At 34.5% G+C, this 17914-nt stretch overlaps 1 protein-coding gene and 1 long non-coding RNA gene across 2 annotated transcripts in view; one reads left to right on the top strand and one right to left on the bottom strand.

Annotated features, from left to right (window-relative positions):
- Window positions 1–5261: 5261 nt before the first annotated feature.
- Window positions 5262–5956, top strand: LOC125468411. The gene is made up of 3 exons (XR_007250777.1): window positions 5262–5429; window positions 5637–5691; window positions 5929–5956. It is a non-coding gene; the product is annotated as an uncharacterized LOC125468411 (long non-coding RNA).
- A 2791-nt stretch (window positions 5957–8747) lies between these two features.
- Window positions 8748–17914, bottom strand: part of LOC103934343 (putative branched-chain-amino-acid aminotransferase 7) — an 80719-nt gene continuing 71552 nt past the window's right edge. Inside the window, exons 4-9 of the mRNA XM_048568970.1 lie at window positions 10776–10907; window positions 10493–10588; window positions 10221–10337; window positions 9606–9701; window positions 9339–9451; window positions 8748–8862 (exon numbers count right to left, since the gene is read on the bottom strand). Of these exons, the coding sequence (XP_048424927.1) occupies window positions 8748–8862; window positions 9339–9451; window positions 9606–9701; window positions 10221–10337; window positions 10493–10588; window positions 10776–10907 (669 nt within the window). The remainder of the gene's footprint in view (window positions 8863–9338; window positions 9452–9605; window positions 9702–10220; window positions 10338–10492; window positions 10589–10775; window positions 10908–17914) is intronic.

Raw genomic sequence — 17914 nt, 5'->3', positions numbered from 1 at the left:
CAAAATGAAAATTTGTGTCAAGGTGTTTGATAAGTGAATGGAAAACTGGATTGGTATTAAGTGCAATAGCTGACATGTTATCATAGTGAATACTTGGTGGATGACATAAGAACGCTCCCAGATCCTTCAGTATGTTTCTGACCCAAGCTATATTAGCTGCAGTATGAGCTAAGGTTTTATACTCGGCTTCTGTTGAACTATGAGACATTGATGTTTGCTTTTTAGACTACCATGAGATAGGATTATTGCCTAAAAATAGGACATAACCAGTGATTGATCTCCTTATATTCAAATCGGCTGCCCAATCAGAATTTGAGAAGGCATTTAACTGGTGAATTATATCTACAAAATACATGATTCCAGTAGTTATTGTCCTTGCAAGTATCGCAAACTTCTTTTCACAGCCCCAAAATGAATCTAAGTTAGTGATGACATGAATTGACAAACTGTATTGACTGCATAAGCATTGTTTGGCCTAGTAAAGGTCAAATATTGCAATGAACCTACCCTACTCCTATACAAAGTTGGGTCTGCCAACAATGTGCCTTCTGAAGTTAACAGTTGATGATGAGGCTTGTAGGGAGTTGGAGCTGGTTTACATGTCTCTATACTAGCTTTATGTATCAAATCTTTGATGTATTTTGACTGATTGACAAAGATGTCCCCATTATCCTTATACTGTATTTGTAGCCCTAAGAAATATGTGAGCTTACCCATGTCTTTTAAATCAAAGACTTCAGACAACTCTTGTATCACACCTTGTATCTTCACAGAATTGGAACTAGTTAGGATTATGTCATCAACATACAACAACAAAATGATTATATTAGACCCATCTTGTTTCACAAATAAACTAGTATCAGATGCAGAAGCACAGAATCCCAAAGCTCTTAGATAGGCAGTAAATTTCGAATTCCAAGCTCTTAGAGCTTGTTTTAAACCATACAATGATTTAACAAGTTTCCAGACATATGTGAGATGAAAAACATCAACAAAACCCTGAGGTTGCTTCATGTATACCTCATCTTGTAGATCTCCATGAAGAAAGGCATTTTTAATGTCTAATTATCTCAAATTCCAGTGATTAATAGCAGCCAAGGCTAAGACAATTCTAACTGTAGTGTGTCTAACAACCGGGCTAAATGTGTCCATATAATCAATGCCATGTTCTTGAGAAAAACCCTGAGTAACGAGCCTTGCTTTATACCTTGAGATTGTACCATTTGGATTTTTTTTTTACTTTATATACCCACTTACTACCAACTATAGCTCTATCTTCTGGTAAAGGTACTAAAACCCAAGTGCCTTGAGCCCTCAATGAGTCATATTCGTCCTGCATAGCTGCCTGCCATTGTGGAATTATAGATGCTTTTCTAAATGAAGAAGGCTCTTGTACATCAGCTATCTCAAAAATGAATGAATAACCACCCGTGAATGGATCTTTTTCAGTAATGTGTAAAGAATGAAGCTACTAAAGCAGCATAATTCTTTTTCTCAATCACTCCACTTTTTAGCCTGGTAGTCATAGAATGTGTATTGATTCCTGTATCACACTGAGTTGATTCACAATTAGGTGAGATAGGAATGATTACCTCAAGCTGATCAGATGAGTGGACATGCAACATGGATGTTGTACCAGAGTGATGACTTGGGGAAGAGTGATGACTTGGAGAAGTAGCTTGGACATTGTTACAACCTGATACAATCAACTGTGAATCACTGTTCTGATGAATAATCCCATTACTGTCTAAAGTTGCAGAATTATGACTAACACTGGAACCAAAAAATTGAATTTCTCTTTCATTTGATCCTGAAGATTGACTTCTTTTAGATAGTGCTACATTACTCCCTTCTTGAATCACATTCTGAAAATTAGACAGTTGTTGAGACCCTGCACTTGGAATATTAATATGCACTATCACAAGAGAAGATGACCTCTTCTGCGCATTATTAGAACCATTGGTATCACAGAACTGCTTGAAAGAATAGACATCTTCATCATGAATTACACTTCTGGAAATGACAAATTTCTTTGTATGGATATTATAACACACCACTCCTTTGTATCCGCTAGAAAAACCCAGAAAAACACACTAAACTGATCGTGGTTGAAGCTTATTTTCATTAAAAGGTATGAGGAAAGGATATACAGCAGTTCCAAAAACCTTAAGAGAAGTAATATTAGGATTACACTGAAACAACACTTGATAAGGAGACCTCATATCCAAATTATTGCAGGGCATTCTATTTATCAGAAAAGCTGCATATGAACAACTATGGTACCAAAATTGAGTTGGTAACTGGGCATCTGACATCAAACTAATTGCTATTTCCACAACATGTCTATGCTTTCTTTGAGCTAGACTATTCTGTTGAGGTGTGTGTGGACAAGAAGTATGATGTACAATTCCTTTGTTTTCTTAAAAATTATGAAACATGTTGCTTATATACTCACCACTACCATCTGATTGAAAGTACTTGACATGTGCATTGAATTGAGTAACAACAAATGCATAGAATTTGCAAAATATTGAAAAAGCTTTTGATTTATTCAACATTGGGAAAATCCATACAAATCTGGAATAGTCATCAACAAAGCTTATGTAATATCTAAAACCCTCAACAAACTTCACAGGTGTAGGTCCCCACACATCTAAATGTATTTTCTCAAATACTACATGTGATCTATCTTGTTTTACAGGGAAAAGTAACCTACTCATCTTGCCATGAATACATGCAATACATGTGGATTGACTAGAATTTGAAGTAACAGACAATTGAGCAACATTCAACATTCTATTTAATATTTCCTCATAAGGATGACCCAACTGCTATGCCATACATAGCTCTTTATCTTCTTTCCAACAAAAGCAGTACTACTCCCAAGCTTTGTAGCAAAAGACCTTGAAAACACATTAACCAAAATTTGGAATAACTCCCCATCATCACTCTTTCCATGGTACAACACCATCTGAGTTGCCTTGTCCTGTATAAAGAAAAACAAATCATCACAAATGAACCAGCATCCATTATCTTTGCACAATTTCTTGACATATAATAAATTCATGGCAATCTTTGGAACATGCAAAACATTATGTAAAATTAAAGTATGCTGAGGTGTTTTAAGTATAGATGAGCCAATATTTGAAACTAGCAAACCTTCTCCACTACCAACATTTATCTTTGCATCACCATTATAAGGAGTAATATTGTTTAAGACATCAAGATTTGATGTTATATGGTGAGTTGCACCTGTATCAACCACCTATGTATCAACTGGTGCAAAATCATGAATATTCTGGACTCCATTTGCAGTAGTAGAACTCTGAGCAGTCATTGCAGTAATTGAAGCAGAAGGTGGAGCACCTTGATACGAAAAATTATTCCTGTGAAAGCATCCTAAAACAATATGTCCCTTCTTGCCATAGATTTGACAAACCACGAATCCTCCAGAAGGTTGACCACTATCAGTTCTGAAATAGCAAATAGGTGCTGTGTGACCCTTTCTTGAACATATCTGGCACTTTGGAGATATAGCAGACTTGTAATTAGTATTTCCAGTCCAGGAGTTAACTTGCTTGCTTCCACTGGAGTAATTTTGAGACTTATTAAATCGAGAACCTTTCCCATTATCATGAGAAAAGTTAGAACCAAATCTGTTTCCAAAGTTAGACCTGAAGTTGGTACCTCCTCCATTGTTTCTTCTATTGTTAAAATTGTTATAACTTGGCATTTGATGAAAATTCTTGCCCCCATTACTTCCATAACCAGATCCTCCATTAAAACTCCCATCTCCATAGCCATCATTGAAATTATTTCCTTGTGACCTCTTTGAATCCGAGCTTTCACCCTTCTCATAGCTTTGGAATTACCCCTGTGAATGTGAAGAATGCCCTTGAATAGACATTGCAGAAATAGACTGAGACAAACTATGTACTCTAGACTCAATGATTGCTTCAGCCCCAAGAAGTTGTGCTCTAAAATCTGTCAGTGGTATTGGTGTTTCTTGAGCAAGAATTACTGTTCTTATCATTTCAAATTCTGATGGTAATCCAGATAAAGCAGCAATGACCAAATCATTCTCAGTGACCTTCTCCCCTGCAGCCACTAACTGATCTGTAATACCCTTTAATCGTAAAAAATATTTATCCACAAAGTCAGATTCCTTCTGTGTCGTGTGACATTCAGTCTTAAGCTAATTAATCTTGACTACAGACACATATGCATAACGTTCCTAGAGACATTTCCATGCTTCATGAGACAATTTGCAACCAATAACATAGTCTATGGCTCCATCCGAAAGAGTGGCAATGAGCAAACTCAACAGAGATACATCAGTCTTAACCTATTCTTTGTAATCCATGGAAACTTCCTCTGTCACTCTAGCTTCAGTAGTGATACAAAACTTAGGTGGACATTGTGATTCCCCATCAAAGAAATCAAAAAGATCATAACCTCGAAGAACAGATTGGAACTGATAATTCCATTTGACAAAATTATCATCTTGTCGATTCACAGTAATCATACCCAAAAGACTCTCAATCTTGACAGTACTCAATGCCATATCTTAAGAACACAGAATCTTGACACTTCAAGCAAGTATTAACCTTTGGTTTGTTGTCATCAATACATTTCTTGGCAATCGGCCTTATGAAGTGCAAAAGTCTTAATCAATCAAGAACAAACTATTCAACAGAAAGGAATGGCTATTGGCCTTTGTATTCCTTCAACAATGCATTCAACACTCTTGGCAATCGGCCTTTTTCGAGTGCACAAATCGCAAACAATCAAGAACTAATCAAACAACAGAAAAGAATGGCTATTGGCCTTTGTATTCCTTTAACAATCTCGTAGAAAATGGCTATCGGCCTTATCAGAGAAACTTGCATACAAGAAATCCCATCGAAGAAGCAAATTTTCACTGCAACATTTAAGCAAACAGATGGAGGGCATAATTTAGGAACAAAACCTGAGACTTGAGTTTATGATCGGAAAACCCCATCCCAGAAACTCCAACAAATCACCAGCTACCAGAAAACCCCAGCGAATCAGAAAGAAACCCTCAACGATCACAGCGGAAGGAGCCCCGAAGATCGAAACCCTCGGCTCTGATACCATGATAACAGTTCTGCTAGAGTACAGAAAAACCCATAAGAACAGGAAGAAAAGCTAAGGAACAAGTGAGAGAAAACAAGAGAGAGAAATGAAATCTTGTGTAGTGATAATTATTGGGGTTTCCTTTGTCTGTTTGGGTTTTTAGTATAGGTTGTGATTTGGTTGTTTTTTTATTTCCAGGGAGAAGTGTTCATGGTTTATGAGTTTCGATTTTTAGTGTGGGTGTATGATTTGGTTGTTTTTTATTTCAGGAAACGTTGCCGTTCGAATTTTATGGTTTTTGTATAGAAGTTTGCAGGCCCCTTCTGATTAAGGTATATAATTTATGTTCCTCCTCTTATATCTTTTGCTGAACAAAATTTAAATTTTTTTTGGGTCGTGTTTAGTTTGCGGATCTATTTTCTGTAAAAAAAATTTGTGATAATTAATTTTGGTACAGAAAATTGGTGATAATTAATTTTGGGGTTGTGTTGTATATGGATTTTTAGTGTGGGTATATGATTTGGTTTTTTTATTTTCAGGAAGCAGTGGCCATCGTTTTTGCCGCTTTTGTATGTACGGTTCCAGATGCTTGAGGTATAAAATCTTCAAATTGCTCACCTTAAGTAGACAGTGGCGTGCATATGTAGTTTATCATTGAATAATCAACCTCTCATCACTAAATTATCGTTTAAGTTTGTTTTTAATTTAGTTCACAAATGAATCAACCAAGTTTTCATGCCATATTGATACGAAATTATAAAGCAATGTCGACCATATTTTGTTTGTTTTTTTTTTCATTCTTTTGAGATCTATTATTCATATATTTCATAGATGATGAAGAATAAAAGAAATTAAATGCTGGTTTGGATGATAAATTGATGTTGATGACAAGTACTATTGATGATACCCACTATTTCTCATATGTTCTAATGCTGCAGGTATGTATATTATGTAACAAGTTCTCTATCAGTTTGTTAATATCCATAACCAATACAGGTTTTCAAACACTTACACATGTTTGTATTTCAGTGGAAAATGTCTAGGAAAAACAAAAGGAGGTTGAGCCCATCTACATAAGGAGTCGAAAGAAAAATTAAACTTAACAACTAGAGAATGAGAATGCGTCTGATGAAAAATAGGAAATGAACACATATAAGGTAATGTCACAAGGTGAGATTTCAGTATGAAATTTTCATTGTCATACTGATTAATGCTTTTTAACCAATTGGTATAGATTCTATTTTTAGTTTCTTTTGCTTGATCAATTTACATTACTTTTTTGAACCAAATGCAAGTTCCAATATTGCATTGATAACAAAATAAATTAATTGAAATTGAAGCTTTTTCTGATTGAGAAATTTCTTTTTGTTTAAATAGTGTTACAAGTTTTGTCTTTATTTTTTTGCCAATAGGTGGACTTAAAAAGGATCAAGTTTGCAGGGGAATGGTAGGATCAACATATCAAAGGTAGAGATTGACTCTTTTTCTCATGTTAAGCTTATACTGTGATGTTTATTATTATTAAATTTTGGAAAAATAATTGCTTATCATAACCTTATCACAATACTAAATAATAGAGAGAGAGATGAAAAATAGAGAGGAATCTATTTGATTGTATGTTTACTTTGGAGATTTTGGATAACAGTCATGAATTATGGTCTTAGTGCATCTCTATTTTTTTTTTCTTCATGTTTTTGCATACTGTTTATAGCTAAATGATTTTTATTTGGATCTTCCAAATTTTTAACTATTACTCTGAATCTCTGATGAAGTTTTATTAATTTTTTATTCATTGGTTTCAAGTATGGCCGTTGACTATGTGAATTTTAAGTTTTGCACAGTTAAAGAGGCTAGATGGTAATGTTTCATTTCTCTCTTTCTCCCTTCTTATTTTCTCAGCCACGAGTCTTAATAAAATACGACCGACTAAGAATTTGTTAATCATTTTAACATGTATGACATAAGATATTTACTTTTTATGATACATTTCTAATTTTTGCAAATTATTTGATTTACTATTGTTATATGGTTGGCAGAATTTTATGTTAAGTGTGTCACTATATTGTTGTGATAGTTAAATTGGATGTAATATGAAGTGTTGGCATAAAACTAGGCACAACTAATTATCTTTCACTTCTTGAGATACAATCATCGTTTGATTTAGCCTACGACTAATAAATCTTTAATTATAATTGGTTTTTTTAGTTTACTTGGATCAGAACTGATAACCATATAAAAAGGCAGTAAAAATTAAAGTCTGCATGTTCTGATGACAATTGATAAATATACAGGTTTGCACGTATACTGGTTGATGAAAAGGTGAGCAATCATTACTTAATGATCTTAAGTAATAAACACTTAGTATTGCTCATTGAAATTTTGTTCATTGTTTCAATGCATATGATCTAACGTTTCTGCTTTCTGTAATAAACACTATCTAGGATCTTTATTTTTGGGGTCAAAAACACTATTTGAGATCTTTTTGTCATCTTTAGACATTGCTTGATTTTGTATTGTCAAATGATATATATTTTCATAATCATTGTGTCTGTATATTATATGGATTTATTTTTTATAATATTCAGTGTTCTATTCTTTGTATTAGATCTTTTTATACTTAAAGAAACTTTTTTAAAGTGTTAATTAAAATGGTTAATTGATAGTTAGTGTTTGCCTATGCATATTATTGCGCAATATTTACTATGCACATGCATGTTCATGTTATGCTATATGTAATGTTCACTGTTATTCACTTATTCACATGATATTTAACAATATTTTTTTCTTGCATTTTTTCCCATGCTGAATTGTCAAGCGACAATCAATATAAACATATGAATTTTGTCTCTTCATTGTTAATCTACTGATACTAGGGATAATTTAAGCTTCTACATTCTTAACATTTTTCATATTTGACTTGCAGGATTAGTGTCAATGTACACCTTTCCGCAACTGTTTGTTTTGTTCTTTTCCCTCACTCTGTATAATTTTAGTCAAATTGAACTACTTTTTAAAACTTGAGATTTAACTGAAGTGCCAAGAACTTCGTTAAATGAAAGTTTACTTTGATTTGATGACATTTATATGATTATTAGGTCCACAATCATTGGATGCATTATCTTTTATATGTTTTAATCATAATTTGTCATAAAAATTTAAATCCCGCAGCAACACGCAGGTGACACTTCCCGCAGCAACGTGCGGGTCACACTTTCTAGTTCTTTCTATAATTTCTTAGGCTATATATCCAATCACCGGGTCGAATGAATTGATAATGACCAAATAACGTAAATTAAGAGGGAGTGTGTGAAAGATAAAAATGAGTGTGTGAATAACATCATTTTAGAAAATGTTTGATAAACTTTGTTGGATCGATCATCACCTCAAATGTTATAGAATCTTTGTTAATTCAGTTATCTATAAATAATAATATAATAGTATTTAAAAGCACAAAATTGACACACGTTTATATAGAAATTTTATTATCATTAAGGATAGAGAAGAAACTTTTAACGAGCACCCCTAGTACCCAACTATCATACTTTAGTTTATATAATACAGTAGAAAATATAATTATTTTGCATTTGTGGCTTGACTACATGTCCAAAACCACTGTTCAGAGTTAGCAATGAAACACAAAGAGAAGCAGCTCAACGAATTTGCATGGTCCATCCCATCTTGTCCTCGACCACGCCTGTTTGAATCTCTGTAAGCATTACTCGCAACTTTTGAGAGATTGATTTTTCTCCAGTTCGGTATTCAACCCTGCACGTACATAATTAATTGATTTTTCTCCAGTTCGGTATTCAACCCTGCACGTACATAATTAATTTTTGGCTATTCAACATAATAATTTATTGTCATTTAGTACTACAGTCCAATAGTATTTCTATTTATTTGTAAGTGAAAGGTTTAGATCCAAATTTAGTGGATGACAAGTTTGCAACCAATTTATTCCGCCACACAAATGTAAATATATTGTCTGTATAAAATAAAAATAATAATTAACTAGCTATTAATCAAAATTCAAATGTTATATTATAAAGACTCATTTGGTAATGCTTCAATAAAAAACACTTCTTATATGCAATTATGCTAGAAGTGTTTTTATAAACATTTCAAAATTCTTTTCAAAAATCAACGAGAAAACCACTTGGACATATTTCTTGAAGAAGCACACATAACAAGTACTTCTAGAAAACTCTTTTATGAAATCCGCACCTTTTAAACATTATTTATACCTTTTATCATGAAGTGTTACACTAGCAACAGCAGTGACACCCACTGCAGTCCCTGTGCAGAACACTTCATCAGCTGTTAGCACATCCATTAGTGGAACATCACGTTCCTCCACCTGAATCAATTTTTCAAAAACAATAAATTAGATATTTTGTATGAGAAATAGTGACTGCAGAATTGCTTTTCATAAATAAAAGATTGTTTACCAGTATTTGTAGAATATTACTAGCCATAATTGTTGATGAGGAAAAAAAAAGTTGCTTAATTACCTTGTACTTCAGATGAAGAGCAATTTCTATGATGCTTTTTCTTGTGACCCCTGGAAGAATAGTTCCATTGGTTGGTGGTGTTAAAATCACATTATCCTACAACACAACATGAAATCGAGTTTATCATATCAAATTACAACAATACATATATTATTATGAAAATTCTATTGCCAGACAATTAATGTCGCAATTTGGTTTGTTATGTTGTTGGTGTCTGATCCATCTTAAAAGAAAATTATTTTTTGAATCCGCAATTCGGATTAACTGTTCAGCAAACATGATACATTGAAAGGAAAACTAATGAAAAGAACTTGAAAATTTTAAGTTTTAATGATAAGGACAAAATAAAGGGTAAAATGAATAGTTTCAGGATTGACTTTTTAGTGTAAAAATGTGGTTTTTCGTTAAAGTAAACAGTACCGCAGACTTTTCGTTAAAACTCCCTATATCGAAATGTCTAGCAATATGAACAATGTAACATTTTCTTGATCGGAATGTTTTCCTGATCGCCTTGTGGATGTATAATAATTTCTGTGATCGAATACGTAATTAATTTGTTACCCTAGCTAAATTATTATATTTATGAGGGCCAATGACAATTCTAATCAGTACTACCTTCACAATGAAAACATTGCATGAAGAAACTTCCTCAACATTTTTTCCAGTGGCTGCATCCAGAAATAAGACATCGGTGAACCCTTTTGCCTTAGCCTTGTTTACTGCTTCAAAAACCTACAGGAAATTGGAGCAAGAAAATCATTCACGAGAAACCCTAAATACATAATACAATAACGACACCAATAAGATCTCAAACATATATATCTTTCCCAAAATCCCAACTCATCGTCCAATCCTTCTTATTATGGAAGTAGGCCAATTTTGCTTACCGGTGAATAATTGGTGATGCTTTTAATGGCTCCGGTTCCACCAGGAGTAGCCCTAGGAACCTCATTCTCAACGTACAAATTCATGCTAGGGCCACACTGTTATTTGAGCAAAATCAACAAGCATTTAGCAAAAGAACAGAAAAATGTGACATTGTAGCTTGTAAGTTGTCGGCATGCAACTTGGCATCATGTTACATATATTCAAACCTAGTATGTCTTGGATTTAACTTGCATCAATAAGCACCAGAAACAATTCTTACGAAGGAATGAAGCCCCCGCCTACCTTGTACCAATTTCCGATGGGAGAGGTGAATATGAGGAATGTGCATTCAGGGGCTGGTCCAATACCCAGAACAGCTCCACTTCCCATAAGCAGAGGCCTAATGTATAATGATCCTTTACCTGGTGGAGGCACCTGCATCAATAAAAAAAAACGAATTCATAAACATGATTAATTGACTCAATGTCATAATTATATACAGGGATTGATGCTACATATGATTAAATATGACAAATTTTGAGATATTTTAACAAAATTTGAGAAAAAAAATTCATGCAGTTACTTCTGATTTTCTTTGAAGGATGTTATTAGCAATGTTGTCAATAAATATATATTTTCTTTCATTTCATCAAATTGTCAGTAAATGACGAATAAACAACTTTTGCTAACTAGGTAAAATTGGAGGTTTCATACCCATCGCTGGTTGGCAAGGACAATTTTTTTTACAGCATCAACAAATACATCAACTGGTGGGGATGGCATGCAGAGTCTGTCTGCTCCATTTTTCATGCGCAGGGCATTCAGTTCTGGCCGAAATAGTTGAATGCCACCATCTGGCCTTCGATATGCCTTCATACCTTCAAACAATCCCTAATTAATGACACCACAAATTAATGGTTAATTAGTCGCTGGCAAATCTCTGTCTATTTTGATGTTAATAACATTGGCTTGCGTTGCAAGTAATGATACAAGAAAGATTACCTGCCCATAATTGAAAATTGCAGCAGATGGGCTTATCTCTATGTTTCCATAGCGACTTAGAGATCCTTCTGAGAAGTTATCTTTTCCAGAAATTTTCATGATATATATGTAGTCAGTTGGAGTGAGGCCAAACCCTAGCTTGTCCCAGTTGAAGTTGACATACGCTTCGTCATTATTTCTATTCAAATAAATGCATATACAAAAGAAAAGAAAAGGTAAAAGGTAAGACAATGAATACAAGTCTAAAGTTGAAGGCAAAAAACAGTCAAATTGTTGATTAACTAAGATGAATATTAAGGGGTAATCTAAGTCGCGTGATATGGGGTATGTTCTCTCGTAATTTTTCAAACCGTGAATTTGAAGTCTGGCAAATAATATACCGTGTGTTTGTCAAGAGAACATTACCTCGTGCAAGGTCTCAAAAGTTTCATTATACCATACAACAACGATAAATTATCAAAACTTGAACTTATTTAGTGAAAGAAAATAATCGCATTTATGAGGAAAGGAGATGAAAAATAAACCTAGTATCCATAGGTGGCTTTGATTAATGTACTCTTTGAGAATCTGCAATTAGGGTGAATCACGCAGAACAAGTACTATTGGAAGAAAAGAAAGCAAGTGTTGAAGGTAGTCTAAAACTCTCAAGTTTGCCTAAATATATATATGTAGAGAAGAGGTTGAACCAAAAAAAAAAAAAAGACTCCACAACACAATGACAGCGTAACATGTAAGATGTGATCTGGAAGCTACTTGAAATTACTGGTCATCCTGTTATTTAATTGTTTCTTTTGTTGTTCTTGCTTTGGTGTATTTTACTGTTTTTAAAATTATTTGCTAATAATTTATTTACAAAAACTAAACTTTCAATATAAACGTTCCCTTTTTTTTGGGAGGAAGTTAGGCAGGCCACTCACTAGGCCGTTAACAAGAAACAAACTAGACAACACTGACTTCTCTAAAATTTGAATAAATACCTGTGGGACTAATTGGGAGCATTATATAGTCAGTTATTGACCAAAAAAGAAAACGGACAAAAACTTCGGTTGAACGTAGACTTTGGGTTCAAATGACACGCTATTTGCACTCACCTAGAAGTTTGTACACAATTTTGTGAGAATTTTTTTTTTTGTTTGAGTACAAGTGAGACACTACCATGAAGGAGAAGATTTCAATTTGAGATGCAGTGTGTAAAAGAGGAATGCTTTAATCATCAGGACAATTCATTGCTTACATTTTTATGAAAGATTAGTAGTGTTGCCATTTGCATTCCTTAATTGGGGGTGGAAAATACTTCTTAAAGCATGAAATTTTCTTATCCCTTAATTACTTGGTGAATTTAAAAACACGAAAATAACTCATTAAATTAACATTGCATTAATGATTTGTTTGAATTTACTCCATAATTCAAGTAATATACCTACAAAAAATTCGTTTAATAAAAAAGTTTAATTTATCGAACTATGATGAAACCACATGCTACTCCTAACGAAAATCATGCTCTCTAGGGTTTCTTAGGGTTTCCTAAGTATCGCTAGTAGAGCGACAGCAAGTCTGATTCGGCGGTACCATCGTTGTCACATTGGTTCCTTAGGATTTGTGTTCTTCCAGTTTGTGTCCTTTTGGATGTTGGGCCATTTTGCCCAGTTTGTTGGAAACTAGTGTTGGTGGGCTATCAACGGGGGTTGGCGAGTCGTCCAAAGGTTTATGGATTGCAGCGCGGCTGGCGTTGACCAGAGAGGAGGAACGAGTAGTGGTGATTGATGACAAGGAAGGGTCTCTTCTCAAGACGACCAAGGCCTTCTTAGTGGGGAAAGTGCTGACTCGTAAGCCAGTTGTCAAGGAGAGATTCAAGCGGCGAATAATGTTGAAAAATTTAATAATAATATTATTATATTAAATTTATTAATTGAATGGAAATTAGAAGGTTGAATGGTCACATGTTCTATAAATAGGGAAGTCCCTTATAATTACAAAATAACTTTTCATTGTTTATATAATCATACATATAATGCACTAAATATTAGAGAGTCTCATTGAGTTTATATGAGAGAGTTTTCAACACAATCACGGTTCATGGAGCCTTGTGATTTGGAGTGCTACTATTACAAGCACGTGATCGTTGTATATTGGGAGACATGCGCCGATCAACCATGAGCATTCTAGTGGAGCATAAACTTGTCTTAAGGACAAAGTGTCCAACACTTGTCTCGACAGTATTTTCTAGGTTTTTCTAATCTATTATATCATGTTTATTTAATATTGGTTATTTATGTGCATGCATTATTGTGATATATAATTGCATGAATTATTTCTTGATTTGCTATGTGATTTATTATAGCAATTAGACCTTAATTATTCCAACAATCTTAAGACAAGATTATGGTTTGATTGCTATGTTTGTTTGAGAATAATATTCTATCGTGTATATTAATGCGTGGATTTTCTTTTTCATGGTAGAATGTTTTGGTTTCTAGTTTTGCATAAAACAGTACATATGTTAACTGTTTCCAAATATATTGCAAGTTAATTTGATTCAAAAGATGCCATCTCAAAACCTTTCATCATTATTTTGTTCGTTTGTTTATAGTTAATTGAACCAAATATTCTTTACAAGTTTATTGGTTTATTGCTATTATAATTTGGCTTGTGGGTTTTAATATTCTCGACAACATTGGTCATGCACTGCTTTGAAATCGATTGTGATTTTCTCCTGTTTTGCGAGTAATGAAGGCACAGAAAAGTTATACTAATATATATACCTGCATATATGCATTTTATTTCCTGACATTACACTAATTAAATTCATGTATTTGTTGACAATGAGTTCATTAATTTCAATTCTCTGAAATATGCATGCAAAAGGATAAAGGTTTTGTTTCACAACTTTTGTTCTAGTAGTCTCAAGTGTGTAAGGATTTTAAGATTGGTATGTAAGGAAAACTTATCTTCTGAAGGGATGCGTTTTTTAGACTAGGTAGTTTTACCATGCATTTTGCATAAGATACTTATCTTTGGCACTGAATATTATGTTAAACGTTATGTCCTACCGTTGGTATGACTGCATATACAGTAAAGGCCTTTTATTCATGTATGTTGTTCAATCTCGGATATTGCTTTGAGATTTATACATATGCTATTATTACATTTGGCTGTTTGAATGGTTGTGCTATGTACATCAGTTGCATTGCAATGAAAGGTTGGCTGCCAACCCAGTGGGTAATCACTGAATATTGTCATTTCCTCGTGAACCTGTATAAAGATAGTGTGGCGACGAGGATGTGATCCTTCAGGTTTTCGTTGCTTTACAAATTATTGTGATTTAAGAACACAACCTTTCTTGTTTTAAACATGAACATACATGACTGTCCAAAGGTCAGTGTGCTATATGATATGCTACTGCGAAGTGAGTTTTCCCTGACTCATGATTATTCATAAAGAAATCAATTTGACATTCTGTTGTGACAATAAAAGTGACGTTTTATGTCAAAACATTTGGTCTTTGGAAAGGAAAAGACTAGACATTAAAAAGTGGGATATTTGAAAAAAAATGTATTAGACATGATGATGCTTATTAAGTAAGCATATGAATGGTCATGCATGTTAATCATAAGAAGGAAAGGATAAAAGCCAAGAAGTGTTTTTCCCATAATGGCTAGTGAGGCATGAAGGCCTAAGAAGAGAGATATATAAGGTCTATCCTAGTTGTTTCCTACTTCTTAAAAGAAAAAAAAAAAAAGGTGATCGATTTAACGATGACGTTAAAATTAACCACAATTATCGAACAATTGTGGGGGTAGCTTATCAATTTTTGAGATATGAAATTTATTTAAGAAGAATGGAAATATAATTTGCTAATTGAATAAGACAGTCAAAATGTCAACTCTTGTAATGAGTAATTATTTAAGGTATGGCAAGGTTGGGGACCTTCTTATAAATATCTTAAATGTGGGGGAGCTTACTCAAGTGTTAGCAAATTACTTATCAAGTTCGAACACATGTTTGGAGGAATTACATTGGAAAACAACTACTCTCAAAGGAAATAATTTCCATGCATGGATATAAAGTTTGTGATGGCCATTTAATGAGTAGTCAACCTAGTGGTACCAATTTTTAAAGGTTTGACTAGAGAGTAAGTTGTATCATCGAGGGGAATGGGTTAAAAGCCTACGTCTTAAGAATCGCTATAATGGCAACCCAACCTAGTTGACTGGATATCCTAAGATCTAGGTTCAAAGGGACAACTGAATTGTGGATGATTCAATGAGAGCACTGCGGAGATTACCTCTTATCTATGTCCTAAGATGAAACAGTGCTATATGCAGTGTATTTAGGATAAGTTTTGCTTTTAATGATTCCTATACTTGGAAATAACAAGTGGGGTATTGCAGGATACTCTTAATGGGAAGTCACCTATCTTGAGTGAGGAATGGGGCCGTTCATGTGAGAATTTTTTGAAGGGCTTAGTTTTCTAAAAGCACTCATGAGAAACCAAGAATTGTTCAAGGCCAAAATGAACACAACCGAGCAACCACAGGGTGTCTGGAAAGGTACTGTGTGATTACTATTGTCTTGGTTTACACAAATGGTTGAGCAGTCCAAGACATTGCGTTCACTAATTAGCCAAGTAAATCCAATAGTAATTCACTACGGAAGGTTCAAAGCCAAAAGCCACCTATCCCGATGCAGTACTTTTCCTACTGAATTCTCTCTCTAGTGTTTGCATTATCATTTGCATGATATTGAGTCAATTTCCATTCATGTGGGGGGATTGTTGGAAAATTTAATAATAATAATAATAATATTATATTAAATTTATTAATTGAATGGAAATTAGAAGTGCGGCCTTTTGGTAGAAATATGTGTTTACTCAAATGAAGAGTTGCAACTTTTGACTCTTCATGAATAGTCACATGCTTTCCAAAGAGGTATCTCACATTCTATAAATAGGGAAGCCCTCTATAATCACAAAATAACTTTTCATTGTTTACATAATCATACATAGAATGCACTAAATATTAAAGTCTCATTGAGTCCATACGAGAGAGTTTTCAACACAATCGTGGTTCATGGTGCCTTGTAATTTGGAGTGCTACTATTACAAGGACGTGGTCATTGTATCTTGGGAGACATGCGCCGATCAACCATGAGCACCGTAGTGGGGTGTAAACTTGTCTTAAGGACAAAGTATCCAACACTTGTCTCACCGTATTTTCTAGGTTTTTCTAATCCATTATATCATGTTCATTTAACATTGGTTACTCATGTGCATGCATTATTGTGATATATAATTGCATGAATTATTTCTTGATTTTCTATGTGATTTATTATAGCAATTAGACCCTAATTATTCCAACAAATAATGCATCTTTGTCGACCTAAGGCTCGAGTGTCGATTGTAGAGTTGGAGGACAACCTATTTTTGTTTGGTTTCGATAACCAACGAGAGAGAGCGATGATACTGAAAGGTGGACCTTGTTTGTACGATGAGGCGTTACTGGTTTTGGCCGAGGCCGATACATTGGCTCATACCAGTCAGATTGCCCTTAATACTCAGGAATTTTAGATTCAAATCAAGGGTTTGCCTCTTGCATACATGACCCACCACATGGGGCAGTTCATTGGCTATCAGATAAATGAGCATGTGCTCACTGATCAGAGCAGACGGGGCAATATTCAGGGGAGGATTTTCCGTATCTGTGTTGCTCTTGATATTACGAAACCTTTGAGGAGAAAGTTTTTTATTATTTATTGAGGGTTCTTTGGTGAGCATTGATCTTCGATATGAGAAGCTACCAGTTACTTGCTTTATCTATGGGATAATTGGGCATATGAAGGAGCAATACAATCAGTTTAAGGGGAAAAACAAGGTTGATCTTTCAAAACCCTACGGTAAGTGGTTTCAGAGTGATGTTCTTGATCCTAGTTATCGTAGACCCCAAGGCACTCACTTTGGTTTGGGTCCATCGCCAGGTTGGTCTATGAAAGTGCCAGTGGATGTTGAGGATGAGGACGAGGAGCCGGGTTAGCTGGTCGTATTCCGGGGATGGTAACGGACGGCGAGGTGGTGACTAGGTTAGGGGAGTTGGTTGACGATTTTCAAGGGCATGAGCGTGAGTTAAGGGATCCTAATAGGGAGGTTATCATACACGACTTGAATGCGGATTTGATTTTTGATTTGGAGCTGGAGGAGATGGTCATTGATTCCTTAGCCATCGTTCTTTATTAGGAGATCCCTACGATTGCGGCTGTTGGGAGGGATATTACTAGGGACACGTCCATTAGTTCTGGAGGCTTACGTTTTTTTGGTATTGATTTGAATGTTGTGCCATTTGGTGAAGACAGTTCCTCAAATCAGGCACCTCAGCTAAGGTGTGGGCCCGTCGGTGATGTGGTAGATAGTGGTTTGGAATTAGGTGGGCATGGTTTTTTTTTCCAAA

Source organism: the organism of the source record quoted next, unplaced genomic scaffold (assembly GCF_019419815.1).
Source record: "Pyrus x bretschneideri cultivar Hongxiangsu unplaced genomic scaffold, Pyrus_bretschneideri_v1 Contig10, whole genome shotgun sequence".
NCBI lineage: Eukaryota > Viridiplantae > Streptophyta > Magnoliopsida > Rosales > Rosaceae > Pyrus > Pyrus x bretschneideri.
This window is presented reverse-complemented; position numbering and strand designations above follow the sequence as displayed.